We start from the raw sequence: 17,118 nt of genomic DNA on the forward strand, positions 1-17,118 counted from the left end.
CGTGGCCTAAACAGTGAGTGGCGCTGATTGGCTGAGGTCATGTGACCCCTCTGCGCGCCTCAAAGTCAATTTAATTTCGCACGCTGCATGAGCATGGCCGGACAGACTTAAATTGATTGTGCTGACCGCGCCAAGCACCAAGCGTGGTCAGCGGCAGCGTGGACGCAGCCTAAGGCAGCACCCAAACAAACATCATGACTAAATAATCCTTCCTGCATGACTTTTGCTTTGGTAAGCATGGTATGTTTAATTTCACAGATTTTACTACATGATCTTTTTCATGCCTTCAAATAAAGCAGAATTTAAATATTAATTACTTGAAACATATTGAGTGAAGCCATTCTGTATTTTATAGAATTGGTCATGTTGCTGTGTTTCAGTAAAGCCATTATAGCCCATATTCACTAAGCGGTGCTGTTGCAGAAGAGACACCTTATGACCCATTTAAGTATCTTCAAGATACGAAAGGTGTCGTATGCATAGTACTGCTTAATAAATATAGGCTTATGACTTCGCCATTGCTTTCAGGGTTCAGGATCCAAAATGAGGTACATACTCCACTCCACCAGCCAATCCGGAGGGAGGAAGTTGCCCCGTCCCTGTGACAGGGTGAAGTCAGGTACTGATAGTTATGCCTGGGAAACATACATTTGAGTCCTTCATCAAGCACTCAGAAGGTTAACCCAGGAAGAATGGTTGGGCAATCAGGAAGTAAGCGGAGACAGCTGACAACCACCTTTGATACAGAATGTAATGCTTGTGGAAAGTGGCTGTCTCAGACTGCAGAGCTGTCCTATGCAAGCCGCTAGCCAGATGGATTTCCAACCCTCTCTCTAAAACACAGTAAGAACTTTAATATTGTTTCCGGACTGTTGTGTTATATGTTAAAAGGTTGGGAACTGGATATAGCCAGCCAGCCTGATAGATAGGGCTTAGATTGTTTGTAAGTTCTCCCAATGTGGAGTAGGTCTTATTTTGCTAAGTTTGTGTTGCCTTAAAGGGACAGTGTGCCCAAATGTTTAGTTCTGCTGTGGAGAAATAAAACCATTTAACATTTGCTTTAAACTGAAACTACACGTGTGGACTATTGTCTGACCTTGCCTACAGGGCGTCCTACCACAGTCCCCTAGAAACAGCCTTGCTCTCCCGCGGCCCCCCAAGCCAGTCAGGTCACTATGTCCAGAGAGGTAATACCAGACACACACATGTCCAGTATTACCTCTCATTTTTTACTGGACAGAGTGTCCAAATACAGGACAGTTCGGTTCAATACTGGACACCTGGCAACCCTAAATGGAAATATTCTAATTTGTAAACATGACACCTCATGAAAATCTTTAAGACCACTGACTGTAAATGTTACACTGCCTTCCAGGATGACTGTGACAGGCCTGCAGATCATGTGAAAAAGATGTCATTTATGCAAACGTCCGCCTTTGCTGAAGAATAAATTATTTGGGGACATTTTACACGTCCCAATCTTCCCAAAGAAAAGCTGCTTGTTTGAGGAAACCAGCTCAAACGGCATTTGCACTGTAAAACTGCATAGCCTGTGGCTGAGCTCTGTGGCTTTATATGGCCATACTCTCTTTAATATCTCTTTATGTGGTATCTTTCTGTGTAGCCAGACAATCGAAAGCAAGGGCGGTGCTTTGAATGAGTGGTTTATAGTAGCTGTGATATCTGCCATTTGGAATGCGGAGATCTGGCTAAGAGAATTCCAAGAACAAAAAAGCATTTAAGTGGAATTAAAGACACAATAATACGGAACATCACTGACCCGCTAAAGCGTGAGGCCAAAGAATCATGAATGCTTTATTAAATCTGCTTAACCGAAACTACTTTGCTGTCAGAGGGAGCTGCAACACATTTCATAGTGTGTGTGTATATATATATATATATAAACACACGCACACTATATATATATATATATACACACACACACTATATATATATATATATATATATATATATATATATATATATATATATATACACATACATATATATATATATATATATATATATATATATATTCTATACTATACTATTCTATACTATAATTCAGAAAGTTTGTTTGTTTGTCCGGCTATTCAAATCCACATGCTTAATCCTAGAGCACCAAACTTGGCATGCTATCTAATAGGATCAGAAGGAAGAGCGTAGGTTGGGTTTTGGTATTTTTTACTCATAGCTTCAGGTAGCCCCCAAACAAATGTTCGTGAGAACTTCGTTTTTTCACTCTAGCTCCTCAGGGAATTGTTCGATTAACGTAAAATTTGGAATCTAGGCACATATTTATAGGAGACATAGGGCCTCATGCAGTAAGCGACGATTATGTGAAATCGGCAAGCTTATCGATTAGTCATGTTATTGGCGTTTTTCCCTCTCCGTATGCAGTAAGTGCCGAATACATTCAAAATCAACCAGAAAACAAATCCGCCCACTCTCACGATGATGAGCCGATCACACACAGGTGTATCGGCGTGCGTGGCGGGGTGCTGTTAGGTTGCACAATCACAAATCTTGCTGAATCAGGCGAAACAAGCATGTTTTTGATTGCGCGCCATATTTAAAGGCAACGTGTACTGCTAATCATTCTCTGTGTTGTTGGGAGTGAGAGAGAGAGAGAGACGCACAGAGCTGGACGATTGAAGATTTGCATATTGACTGAGAGACTTGTTGTGTATTGGGTGAGCTTTGTCCTTTGTTGTTTTGTTTACATCTTTGTCTTGTTTTATATGTGGAAGTGGGTCGTGTGATTGCCTGTACATTTCTTGTCTGTTTTTTGTGAGTGCTGGAAGTATGCCCGCAAAGCGTGGGAAGAGTGATGCTGGTGGGAGTGGGACTGCTACTCGTGCGAGTACGCGTCGGAGTGAACGTTCTGTTCAGGGGAGTGATGTTGCTGGTGCACCGAGTGGTGTTGCTGGGAGTGGGAGTGCTGGTGCTGGGAGTGGGAGTGCTGTTGTTGGGAGTGGGAGTGCTGGTGCTGCGAGTGGTGTTGCTGGGAGTGGGAGTGCTGTTGTTGGGAGTGGGAGTGCTGTTGCTGTGAGTGGGAGTGCTGGTGCTGGGAGTGCTGGTGCTAGGAGTGTGAGTGCTGGTGCTAGGAGTGTGAGTGCTGGTGCTAGGAGTGTGAGTGCTGGTGCTAGGAGTGGGAGTGCTGGTGCTGGGAGTGCTGCTGGTGGCGCAGTTGCTGATGGGGTGTCTGGTGGTGGCGTGCTTGCTGGTGGCCAGCTTTTGGAGGCTCTTCCATTGGAAGAAGGAGAGTCCAGTCAGCACCAGCCAAGCTCTGACCCTAAACCTGCTCGGAAAAAACGTGTGGAGAAGCCACGTAATCCTCGCTTCAATGACCAGGAAAATAGGGCTCTTGTCACTGGCATTCTGGAGCACTATGACAGTCTCTATGGACATTTAGTAGGTAAGTGTAACTTTACATTTATTATTCAAATACATGTGATCCTAGGTCATCTGAGTTTTGTTCATATGCAAATATGGGTACACAATATCTTTCTATGTTCATTAGTGTGGAAACACAGCTTTTTATCATGCCTTACAAGGACAAATAAACACAGGCGGTCAATTTGCCAGAACTGCATACAATATGAATGCAACCTTGCTTACATGTATAGGTTTAGTAGTGAATGCTCATGTGCTGCACATATTACACATAAAACAGCATGTTTGCTATCTCTTGGAACAGCTAGCAGTGTAGGAAACTGGTGCTTATATTATTATTAATTTACCTCATATCTTTTATATGTTTTTCAAGGGCGGACAAGTGCAGCAAGCAAAAAAGAAATGTGGGACACAATAGTCATTGGTGTCAATGCCTGTGGGAATAGTGTCAGGGACAAGTATCATTGTCGGAAAAGATTTGATGATATTAGGTCCAAATTGAAAAAGAAAATACAAGACCAACGCGTGCATGCTACTGGCACTGGAGGTGGGCCCACACCACAACGTCTCATATTGACTCCATTGGAGGAGCTGCTTCGGCCAAAATTACTTACCGTCGTCGTGGAAGGCTTGGCTGGTGACCGTGACATTGGAATTTATCCGTCACAATTTCCAGCAGGTGATAAATATTACTGTACGAGGCGTGTCGTTGCTTACAGTTATTTTGCATATTTACACTGCTTTTTATACTGTCTTCACAATATAAGCATACCTGCATCTATATATGTATATGTCTGATTCTGTATATATATATCTCAAAATAGACATATATGTAGTAGTCCTACTAAAAGCAGTAACTAATATAGCACGTGCCATTGCGTGCTCATTTACATGTGAATTCCCAAAATGCATAGCTGCAGTGGAAGCAATTGATGGTGGGCGAAGATGGGGAACAACAGGGTAGTACACATGTGTAACACATGTTCATGAGAAATTATTAGTAGCTACAGGTACAGAACAGAAATATGTATCATATTATTGTGTATTTTATTGATTTTACTCCGACAAACATGACATTACTGCCTATTTTAAGCATGCATCAAAGAAATTGCATGTAACGGCCTACAAACATCACTGGCACTAACACATCTATAGTTGCTTATGAAAAGGTCCATTTTTGCTTTATGTCATATACAGACAGCATAATGAGGCACACGTATCATATGTTATGTCATTGTTTTCATAACTTAAACACTGCAGATGACTACTTAGCTCATCTACCATTGTGTTAAAGCAGCTGCAATTAATATCTCATCACAGCATACACTTCAACAGAGGGGGTGGGGTTCAGCACACACACTAATTACAGCCTCATTTCACGGTCAACTTAGTTCACACCATTTGCACCTGTTTCAAGTCATTGAAAGGTGTGGCTGATTAGGCTTTTTGGGGAAGGGAATACCTTTCTTACAACCTGAATAGCACAACTGAAGTTAATCACACTCATTTGAAAGCTTAACTCTAGCTACTAAATGCCCCAACAACTCATTACTTATCAAAGCGTACGTCACACATTAGTTCACTCATATCTATAGTTGAACTACTATCAAAGACACATTATCACACACTGCATGTGTTGTCTTGTTGAGTCACAGCCACATTCAGGTGTGCCACATCTTCGATTAATGTACCACACATATCCTCTACCAAAAACAACACTTTTTGCAATATGACCACCTTCATGATAACCATTGTGAATGGTCATCTCATGATAGTTATGTACATTATGATACTGATATCACTACACAACATATGATTTTTATGTACTCATTTAATCTATTTATCCTCACGCATTACTGCAGAAACATAGTATGTTGTATGTTAGGGAACTCAAAAATTCTAAGTACACAGGCATGTACAGTGTTATTACAACTATTTATGTTCACTTTCACACACATTTTCGGTTAAGGAACTGATGTTGTTAGTTAATCATAAATACAGAACATACAATAAGTGTTTGTTCAATATTTACACATGTAAATGTAAAACTTATGTTATTGTTATATATAGTTGCCCCTGGAGGACATGTGTCACCTGAGATGGAACAAGTGTCTTCACCTGGGTCAGCCAGCTCAACACTACTAGAAGGTGAGTGTATCATTTGCTGGCCATATAATATGTGCTCTTCTATATGTTATGTTGTCATGTGCATTATTTGTTTTGCACATCTTCTTTAAATAGGATTACTTAGTGTCAGTGAAAATTAAGTGTAAGGCAACATGTATTGTGTTAGTGATGTTAATTATCATGTAGGACTTCTGAGTTTAGAGCAACTTTTCATTCATTCATATTTCATACTGAGTCCAAACATTATTCGTAAGTCAAGGTAGTTTTTAATGAGGTTATAAAACGTATGCTAACATGTTAGGTGTTACTTAGGACACAGTACAATTACATAGTAACACAGCATACATTAACATGCCATTTAATAATGTGTACATTTCTTTTTAGAACATCATGGTGATGAGGATGATGAGTATGATGAGGATGACGCCACAGAAGAGACTGAAATACAATCATGTGACCATGAAGAGGTGCCAATAGAAACTGTTGTACCGCCAAATCGTCCATCAACTTCCACATACGATGCAATTGTAGCTTCAGAGGGAAAAATAGTGGACGCAGAAAATCGTCGCCATTCAGACATGATGACAGTGCTGGAAAGGATGATTGGACTGCAGGAAGAAACAGTATCACAATTGGCACATCTCCACAGAGTCTTCATTGAAGTGCCTAAACAGTTGCAAAAAATCAACACCTCATTCGAAGCATTAGTTGTTCAGCAAACACAAGCTAATTACTGGAGAATGACTAATGTACCACAATTCAACACCTCCCAGCCAGGATCTGTTCATGCAGGTCAGTTTTCACCACATTCATCTGATATTCATTCACCAGGCCCAAATGTTACCGGTCAAGTAGCAGACATTGCTGTGCAGGTTCCTGATGACATCCTACCGCTGCCATCTGTACAAATTCAGCAGCAGACACCTACAAAGGAGGCGACAAAAACAAAACAAGACACACATGAAACAGACCAACCATCACTTGTGCAGTGTCTACCAACTTGCTCACATGTGTCACTGGGCACAAGCCCTGTCCGTGAACAGTCACTACCCAAAAGCCCTGTAGGTGAGTCGCTGCCCAAAAGCCCTGTAGGTGAATCGCTGCCCAAAAGCCCTGTAGGTGAGTCGCTGCCCAAAAGCCCTGTAGGTGAATCGCTGCCCAAAAGCCCTGTATGTGAATCGCTGCCCAAAAGCCCTGTAGGTGAATCACTGCCCAAAAGCCCTGTAGGTGAGTCACTGGCCACAAGCCCTGTAGGTGAGTCACTGGCCACAAGCCCCGTAGGTGAACAGTCACTGGCCACAAGCCCTGCCCGTGAAGTGCCAGAGGCCACTCAAAGTGGCTCTGTTGTGCCTAAAGTTGGTGGCAAAAGAAAAAGGAAAATTCAAGAGACAACAAGCAGGCCTGTTACTCGCTCGCAAAAGGAACAAAAAAAATAAATGTTATAATTCAGAAAATATGTCTTTGGCCTTGTTTTGTTGACTTCAGATTATCTAATTACTATTGTATGTATGCTGAAGACTGTGTTGTTTCCAAACTTTCAACTATGTTCTTGTACACGTGAAGTTTTGGAAATGTTAACACTCATAATTAATTGTGTTATAAATATTTATGTTGTAATCGTCTGTTCAGTAATGGTCCACCAGGAGCCAGTTGCTAAGTTTAGAGAAGCTGCCATTGACTTTGCAGCAAAACATTGCATTTGGGTGTGTTAATTGATGTAAGAATTGCATATGCATATTAGTCACATGCAATTATTAAAACACCTAAGTAAGTGCAAACATCTTTCTTGTACGTGTACAGCAGGATTATGTGTAAATTATTACTTACCTTTGCCTTGCTTGGCCATTGTAATTTTGTCCTTTAATCAGTTGTGTGTTCGTTTCTATAACATCTCAGAATGTATAATAATATATATACACACACACACACACACACACACACTGAGTGAGTGTGAGTGTGAGTGTGTGAGTGTGTATATATATATATGTATATATGTGTATATATATATGTATATATGTGTATATATATATGTATATATGTGTATATATATATGTATATATGTGTATATGTATATGTATATATGTGTATATGTGTATATATATATGTATATATGTGTATATATATATGTATATATGTGTATATATGTGTGTGTATATATATATATATATATATATATATATATATATATATATATATATATATATATATATAGTACTATATAAACTGGTATACACAAACTAATACACTTCATGCTTCCTTGTGAAAGCACACTATTTTAATAATACAGGCCTAATGTTTGAGAAATATCCTAAGTATGAGACTCTAACAGTATTGTGCTTAAACAAATGTTTATTACTTCATTCAATCATGTTTCTCACCATTTAAATAGGTTTCATACAAGGTATACTTAATGCCATCAATGTTGTGTGTACTCCTGCAATATAAAAAAAAATAAAATATTATATATAAATATATATATATTTTTATAAGAGATATATTTATATATATATATATATATATATATATATATATATATATATATATATATACACACACGTATTTAAACTCATGCAGACAGGGAGTTAACCAGACTTTCACATACACACAGAAATGTAAGCGGGGAAAAAACATTTCTTTTTGCAGGTGTGTTTTTACTGATATGCCTGGCTAAGAAATATTTTCACACACTGGTCTTTGTTAGTTTTCAAAAAAACACTATGTGAACGCATTCACAGTCTAGGGATGTTTTTCACAAACGAGATAAAAGAAGGAGAAATGTTTCTCCCACAGTCCCATATCACGAACCACAACTGTTAACCCAATTAGACAAACAAATCCAATTGGCGTTTGAAATAAGGAGTCAAAGTAGTTACTTTTGTTGACCTTGACAAGGAAAAACAGGAGTTTGTTAGCCATTCAGCACATTCATTTTGATGAGCAAATAACACAGACCTGCACACAGCTTTTGTGCTACTCAGACATGGCTGATGAATTCGTTAACAATATTAATCCCCTTTTAGGGTATAAGTACATGATCTGTGAAGCCATCTTGAACAGTCGCGGACAGAAAGCAAGCACACGCCAAATCGATGATTTCATTCGAGCAAAATATCCTTATTACCAAGACCGTAAGCATGCACGGAATTTTAATTCCTCAATAAGATTCACTTTATCAAGTAATGACTTTTTTGAACGTGACCAGGATAAGCTACAACACACCTATGGTTTCTGGAAGATTGCCCCGGAAAAACAATTTATCCTGAAAGACGGCACTTATATTGTCGTGAAAGGCATATTTATTCCTAATGGCAATAGCAATGTATCCGCTACTACTGATCCGTTTGAATCGATACGTGCTGCAATATCTGCAGCCTCCATTCCTGAAACCCACATTGTACAAGAACAAAAGTACTATGATTATGTACCAAGCCTTTCAGCTGAAATTGCATTGGAATGGGAACCGGAAGAAATGAACCTACCTCCCGACCAATTATTTGAAGAAAGCAGTGGCGATTCCTATGAGCGCATCCTGGAGGAGATATGTGCCATACTGGATTCAGCGGTTGGGTTAAGCGTGGATGAAAATGGCTTGCATTTCTGGAGCGACCAGTTGCAGCCAGGCGAAGAGTTAATTCTAGAAGAATGGTAAATATAACAATCGTTATGCGTTGACTCTGCGTTTAAATTTTTTTTTTTTTGTAACCACCATTTTCACTTTCAATGCGTGGATACAGCGTAACATTGCAGACTGCATAACATGTAGCGATCACAAACAAATTGTTTCCTAATACAATATAGTAGGACCTGAAAGAGTAGTACACATTGCTGACGGAATAAATATACGTACTTTCCTATCCCTTTAAACATATTAGCAACATTTTACCATTACTCTAACACATACCTGTTTTGTTATCATGCAACATCTACAACATTGAAAACCGGGTCCACCACGTATGACGTGGGACCCTTGTCATGGGCCAAGGCGTCCTTAAAAAGGATTAGTGATGTAAGTCCCGCCCCCAAGCGACGTGCGCGCCTCAAAGCCTATTGGCTGTCATGTTTTGTTATAGTAACGGTAACTGCAGTGTGTGATGCGTGCGGCTCAGTGTTTGTAGGCGTACCCTGGGCGTTAGCCGAATGTTAATTGAGTGGGAGGAGTGTTAGCATGCGTTTCACGCTGGCTTAACATGACGTCACACGTATTGCATTTGCGCATTGTGTTATCGGCCGTGCTTTCTGTTCAAACACGTCTGTTTAAAAAGAATACAGATGTACTCGTTTAGAACGAATGTAGTTTCGTCTTCATTGTATTTGAAATAAAGATGTTATGTTTACTGGTATTTTCAACATGTATTGAACGCACAACGTACGCTTTGTTTTGCGCATGCGCTAACAGTTAGTGGAGCCAAGCGTGAAGTGCGTGCGCACACAAAGATGTGCGCGCACATCTTTCAGTATACAGGCAACGTTCACTTCTTATACATAGTTATGCCTGCTACAAATTTAAAGAAACATTACATACTGATGAACAGTTTTACTTCTAACATATAAGTGAGTGACGTGTGTATCTACACAATCATATAGAGCTGCGTAACGCGTTGTCACGGATGCATATCTAGTAAGGTGCCATCTTTGACCATCATGTGTTTGCTGTATTTCAGAGATGTCGGGGAAGATACAATCGGATCAATGTATGATTTCAGAAGAGTCTACCTTTATATGAGATGATTGTGAGGAGGAGCCACCGACTACTATACTACATATGGAACTAATTTTATATTGCTTGCAGCGCTTATTAACAAACAATTAAAAATGTGATACCCTTATGCCTATATTGCATAAGCACTTAATTAACATAATGATGTTGCAAAAGAGTGCCTCATGAATTTTTATTGAGTGTTCTTTAATGACTACTAACATTTTATGACATGGTGTGTTTTATATATAACAACCATTCCCACTCTGCTAACACATTTGTGTATTCTAATATGTAATGGAACGTATGACTGTCGAAACTATGTAACAATAATAATAATAATATGAGCATGTTCATGTATAGGGCTGCTAGTTGTACGCAGCGATTTACAGACACATGTTTCAGCCTGAGGTCCCTGGCCCGTGGAACGTACAAATGTTTTTTTGCCGCATGAGGCACAGGGAGATAAAGTGACTTGGCCAAGGTCACAAGGAGCCCACACCGGGAATTGAACCAGACTCCCCTGCTTCAAACTATCAGTGCCAGTGTGTGTCTTTACTCACTGAGCCACTCCTTCTCCCAATGTAAAGGACACTTACAACCAAGTAGCCATTTATTTTTAAAATCTCTTGTTACATGGGTATGTAGATAAAATGGTTTGGGACTGTAGCAAATAATGTTACTGGCCAGATGTTATGGTCCCCTCCAATGCATGATGTTCTGAATATGACATCACCATCATGTTATGAAGTACGTTTCTGTGTATATTTCATTAACCTAACTAACTATAGTTTACTGTGTTTATTAATCGTTTAGAAATACATAGTATAGTCAATATGATGATATAAGCTACCATAATAAAGCTGGTGTTATCATTTGTCGGTGTTATACATGGATCCTACACCAATTGATAGAGACACAAACAGTTGTCTTAAAAAGTGTGTCTATGCTAGTGATGAATGTGCTCCCGTAAGTAAACAAATAAGTACAGTTATCCCCTTTTCTCCAACCACCTCTATATTACATTAATGGAAATTATAAGGAAACATACATAAAATGTGATGAAATGTGAGTAATCATTTTGTAATACAATGCACATGAAAGCTCAAGAGTAGCTAAATGCATATACATGATACAGAAAGTACATATATGTAACATTTGTGTTTAAACCAATATGTTGGGTTTTTAGTTCCAATAATTATAGGAAGATTGAGGTAGCCACATCTTATGAGAGATGTCAGCAAATATACATACCATGATCAGTCATACTGGAGATATACCTATAATGCAAAGGAACAATATATAAATTGCAAACATTGACATGCCATCTTCAGTACCGTAAACAACACAGCAAAGTGTGTATTTGGTGTTAAATGTACAACACCATGTATATTTCATGACATTCAAAATGTAAATCAGCCTGGTGTACACATCATATGGATGTACATGTTACACTGCACCAATAACATTGTATGTAAGCATACTAGAAGCATGAATGATTATGGGCATAATATGTGTTTTGTCTTAGCATAAGGAATAACACAATGCTAAAATATTATTGCTTTGTTACCCAAGTTGTATTCACATACACACAACTAAAGTACAATTGAAGAGGGATTATATAACCTGTGCAACAATAACATACCGGTGCCACATCCCTTTGTGCACACAGCAGAGAAAAGAAAGGTGTGCAACCCATATTCATCTGTGTCCTAACAGAAGGTTATATAAAGAAACATTATTGTTAATATAACATAATTAAACTATAAAAGTAGTACTAGGAACATATGAGTTTGTACTTACAAGAAAAAAATGAATTGATGAGATTCTGTCGTGTCTGGCCACCACTGGCTGTTTGTTCATTTTCAGCAGCTACATGGGTGGGATGCTCGTCTACCAAAGCCTCAGCTAGGTCTGACTGTACATTGTGCCTGAGTGCAACATTGTGCAAAATGCAACAGGCAAGGATAATATCAGACACTTTTTGAGGCTTGTATAGAAGAGCCCCACCAGTTCTGTCCAGACACCTAAACCTGGTCTTGAGTAGGCCAAATGTCCTCTCTATAACAGATCTTGTAGATATATGGGCTGCATTGTACCTGTCCTCTGCTTCAGTTTGAGGGTTTAGCACCGGAGTCAAGAGCCACGGCCTAATTCCGTATCCTGAGTCACCTATAATGAATGGAGCACACATAAGCTGACATTAGTGATCAAATTGTACAATGCCAACATTCCTAAATCAACATGTGTTTTGTGTTAGAACATGTAAATATGTACTCACCCAGCAGCCAACCAGGTTCAAAATGTCCCTCTTCGAACGCATGGAAGACTGAAGAGTTCCTCAGGATAGAGGAATCGTGACTGGAACCAGGGAACTTGGGTACCACATGCATTATCCTCATCGTGGCATCACATACCACCTGTACATTGAGTGAATGGTAGTGCTTCCGATTGCGGTACACATGCTCACTCTGACTAGGTGCAATCAAAGCAACATGTGTGCAATCGATTGCACCCAGCACACATGGTATCCCTGCTATATTATAAAAGCCAGTCCTGACTTCCAGCCACTCTGTCGCCTCTGTAGGAAAATGAATATAATTCCTAGCGCGTCTATTGAGTGCATAGAGAAACTGGGTCAAGGCCCGCGAGAATGTAGATTGCGAGACCCCGCCCACTATGCCCACAGTTGTCTGGTATGACGCGGAAGCAAGATAATGTAATGAGCACAGCATTTTAACAAGCCCAGGGACTGCACGACCTCTGGCTGTGAAAAAATCTAAATCCCCCCTTATCTCCTCATAAAGAGCTAAGATTGCTGCTGAACTCAAACGATAGCGACTTACAATCTCCTCCTCACTCATCCCATCTAACATGGTTCTCTCCCTGTACAGACGCGGACGAGGCACAAGTTGTCTCCTCTGTCTTCTCCTCTGATCTCCTGTCCCTCTACCTGTCCCTCGGCCTGTCCCTCTCCCTGTCCCTGTCGTATCCGCGTCACTGTCACTGTCCCTCGGTGTGTCCCTCCCTTGCCCTATATGATTGTCTTCATCATCAAGCATGTCATAGAAAAGAATGTTCCTCCGTCTCCTAAACATTCGCAACATTTTGAAATGAGTAGCTGTGAATGAGCAGGTAATGTGCGTCCTTTAAATAGGTATGTGATGATGTCAGGTGACATAGTAAAATGCAAGGTGTTACATTAACATAATAAAGTACTTCTGTGGCAAGCTGTGTGCACTTGTTGTTCTAAGTATTTGTTGTGTGTATTCTGCAGGGAATGATGATATTTGGCAATGATGTGACGTGAAGCTTTGTACAAAGATTGCTTGCAAATAAATAGTTGCATGTGCAATGCATGTAACACTTGTGAACGCAAGAGTCAGTCATGTAATGAGACAAAAAGGCTGAGATTGACGTGGGAAAAGTTTTGTGTAACATGTGTAATTATCCATGTTATTGTGACATGTTGGCAACAATGAATAGTCGTGTGCATATGCATGCATTTGTGTAAGGAGGATAGTTGGTATAGAATGAGTTTACAAGGTGTCCCAATGCTGAATTACTGTACATGTGTGTATAAGTTAGGTTGAAGTGCTTGTAATGCAACGGTTACAATGTAAACATGCAATGTGATTGAGCGTCCAATAAGTGACGTCATGAAAATAGGGAGGACCCAAAAGTATATGTAAACATGAGAAGACAGATGTACATGAACGTTTAAAGATGCGTGTCACATTACAAGCATTGTGTAATGTAAAGGAAGATGAATATACTGTGTATGAGTGACATGTGTGACATGTGTGACATCATGTAAATAATTGTCGCTGAGTTGAGTAAAATGTGTGATATGATGTGAGGTTCTCCTTTAAGAGTGTAGTATAGTATTTTCCCTTGCCACATCATCACATGATGAGTAATGTGACCCGCAAATGCTGAAAACATGTAAAAGTCGAATGTTATGCAAATAAGACACATCAGCTGTGACACAATGCAGGGAATGCCCCCACACTGTAATGCAAATCCCCCTTGTATTGTGAGCAATGAAACGTAAACAGTACTATACTGTTATACGTCCCCGCTCCATTGACTTCCATTGATGTACAGAAGATGTTTTTTTTTCTAAGTGCCGTTCCGGCAGCCTTAGCGATCGTTCTCCCGTCCAAACTGCCAACTTTAGTTGGCGGGAGAAATCGGCCATAACATCTCAATTTCGTAGTGCCGATCAGCCCCGATAAGCTGTTTTTTTTTGTTGAATCCAGCCGATTTAAAAAAGTGGCGATCAGTGTCGAAAACAGGCTTATCGGCAGGCGACTGGCCATAACCAAATTATCGGCTCCGAAACCTGGCGATATGAAGCACTTATCGGCGCTTACTGAATCTCAAACCCAATTTTGGCTATAACATGGCCATATTTCCCTTATCAACGCTTACTGCATGAGGCCCATAATCAGTTACAAAAGAACCGGTTCAATACTTCAGCTTCCGGTTCTAAAGCGGTTTTCTTGATTTGAGCTAAATGGCTCATCCTTCGTGCTTACGTTCCACTGCGAACAGTGCGAACGAAACAAGTGTGTATGAATAAAGAGCTTTTATTTTGACATTTTAACTTTAGTGTAGTCATTCTGCAGAAAAAAAGTGAAGAACTAAAGGAGGTCCCCCAAAAGAAAATCACTTATACGCACACCACTATTATAAAAAGTGATTTTCTTTTGGGGGACCTGCTTTAGCCCTCTACATTTTTCTGACATGTCACTACAATCACACATTGCACCGACTAATTATATTTAAATCAATTGTTCCAATACATCGCACTATTTGAGGGACCAAGTTGATCAACTTCATTCCTTGTTTGTGTAGTCTTACTGCAGTTTTCTTTCCATTCTCAATTATATTCTTGACTTGATAGGATGCAATTGGTTATGATACAGTTAGGGTTAGTTTGTTTTTATTTTAATAGACTCCCCCCGCCCCCTCCCCCCCCCCAAAAAAACACGTTTAACGGTAGCCAATCAGAGGCACAAAGAAAGGCTGCTTCGAGAGCAGCAGAAACATCAGAATTAACAGACCGCCAAATTGAAAAACTGAGATCACGTGGAAGAAAGAAGCACTCGTGGTTGTTAGGATGAACGGTATAAACTCTTCCTAAAGCATCACTTGACATGTTTTAACTAAACTATTGTTAGAAATGTCAAAAGTATATTTTGAACTCTCTCTACTTTGGACACCTCCTTCGGACGCCAGGTAATTCCACTAAAACACACACACACACACACACCTTACCTAATTGTTAAATATGACATGCATGATCTTACATTTAGATCCAGGAGACCTACAGAGAATGGTCATGCTCTTTTTGGCCGTGCGTACAATGTTTGGGTAAGTTAGGCTGACACCGGGAATGGACAGGCCTAGGAAATGTATACCTTTCACCACGCAGAACATATGAACCCTTTCACTGTCAGAAGAGCCAGCACCACATAGCATTGCACGTGTAAGCAGATCGCAGATCAGGTCCCCTAAGGTGTTCTGTGATCTTGCTACATGTCTCGGTGTGGTGCATACCTGCTGGCAACAGGAGGGCCTGAGTCTCCCGCGATGACATGGGGGATTACAGGAACAGGTTACTGGGGTGGATGCCTTCGTTCTGGTTCAATGGTGCAGCGCCTCCATCTATAGTAAGCCCCAGGAATGCGGGGGGAATCCTTACCACAGAGTTTCCCCTCCAGGGATGAGATTCCAGTCTCACACAGGGTTATCTTTAAAAGCAGCAGTCTCTTTATTCACAGCAGGGCAGCAGCAGCAGCCGGCAGGTACAGTGATGCACAGTCCACCAACTGTTCTCCCTTGTGATGGTCCTGCCTCCACTCTGGACCCTACGGCATCCAGAGTGGGGCTAGCTCTTCCCTCACCCCCTACGCAGGGTGAGAGGTATTTGGTCCACCTTACTAACTATAGTTAGATCAGCTCTACTCATGAGCTGATCACTCCTCTGCTTCCTAACTCACTAACACTTCACACTCCACCAAATCACACTAAATAGGAAGTGACACTGCTTTATGTAACCTCCAGTAGGCACCGCCCCTGCGTCTCTTGATTGGACACAGGGTCACGTGACCTACCTTCACTCACACAACCCAGTGTCATAAGCGGGGGAAACCCATGTCAACTCATGGCAATCTGCCCTTAGGAGAGTTTACATACAGGAGGAGGATAGAACTACTGTTGCGGCCCCTTTAAACCTCCTACATCCCCCAAAAAATTCGGGGATGTTTTCCGTTTGTCACGGACTTTGCCGCGTGTCAGCCGCATTCACCAGACAGCGGCTAATGGCGCTTAACATTGAAAGCTCCCGCGGCGCCCAAACCGGCGGAAAACATGCCGCATCTGCCCGCGATTTTAAAAATTGCGGGGAAACGGCCGCAGGAGGTTAAAGGCGGCCGCCACTGTATAGCCCCATTTCTTACCAGGGCTACATGTATTTGATAGTCTACCATTAGGGAGCGTAAATGACCACAATCCCCAGCCAATGTCTCATGATGTGCCCAAAGGGATAAGCAACACCATTAGCAAAGGGACAAAAACAGACAAACAGGATGTATACGACCGTGCTCCTTATGCTTCTGAGCTCAACTGGACTATAGTGACTCCCAACAGAGGTTTCTCGGCTCCACAAGGAATCCCGCTCTTGGACGCCAACGAGTGACTTCACGCCCTGACGCGCGTTTCGTGTGATGCTTCCCACTTCATCAGGGGGGAGGAGCTAATACCGTGGATGTCCGTGGAAGCATCATACGAAACGCGCTGGTGTGACAGCCGGGAAGTGACGTCAGACGCCGACGGGAGTTAACCGCGCGAGCACCCCAGCGGCCGCTTGTGGGGATCGCCAACGGGAGACC

At 41.0% G+C, this 17,118-nt stretch overlaps 1 protein-coding gene across 1 annotated transcript; it reads left to right on the forward strand.

Moving 5' to 3' along the window:
* Positions 1–5,383: 5,383 nt before the first annotated feature.
* Positions 5,384–6,959, forward strand: LOC142488120 (uncharacterized). The gene is made up of 2 exons (XM_075588492.1): positions 5,384–5,544; positions 5,908–6,959. Exons 1-2 carry the CDS (start codon positions 5,448–5,450, stop codon positions 6,957–6,959), a joined length of 1,149 nt encoding a protein of 382 aa, XP_075444607.1. The 5' UTR covers positions 5,384–5,447.
* Positions 6,960–17,118: the final 10,159 nt, after the last annotated feature.

The sequence above is a fragment of the Ascaphus truei genome, chromosome 2 (assembly GCF_040206685.1).
Source record: "Ascaphus truei isolate aAscTru1 chromosome 2, aAscTru1.hap1, whole genome shotgun sequence".
Lineage (NCBI taxonomy): Eukaryota > Metazoa > Chordata > Amphibia > Anura > Ascaphidae > Ascaphus > Ascaphus truei.

Coding starts and splice junctions, on each gene's coding strand:
- LOC142488120 (XM_075588492.1), top strand. CDS start 5,448: ATGTTATTGTTATATATAGTTGCCCCTGGAGGACATGTGTCACCTGAG. Junction 5,545..5,907: donor CAGCTCAACACTACTAGAAG/GTGAGTGTATCA, acceptor ATTTCTTTTTAG/AACATCATGGTGATGAGGAT.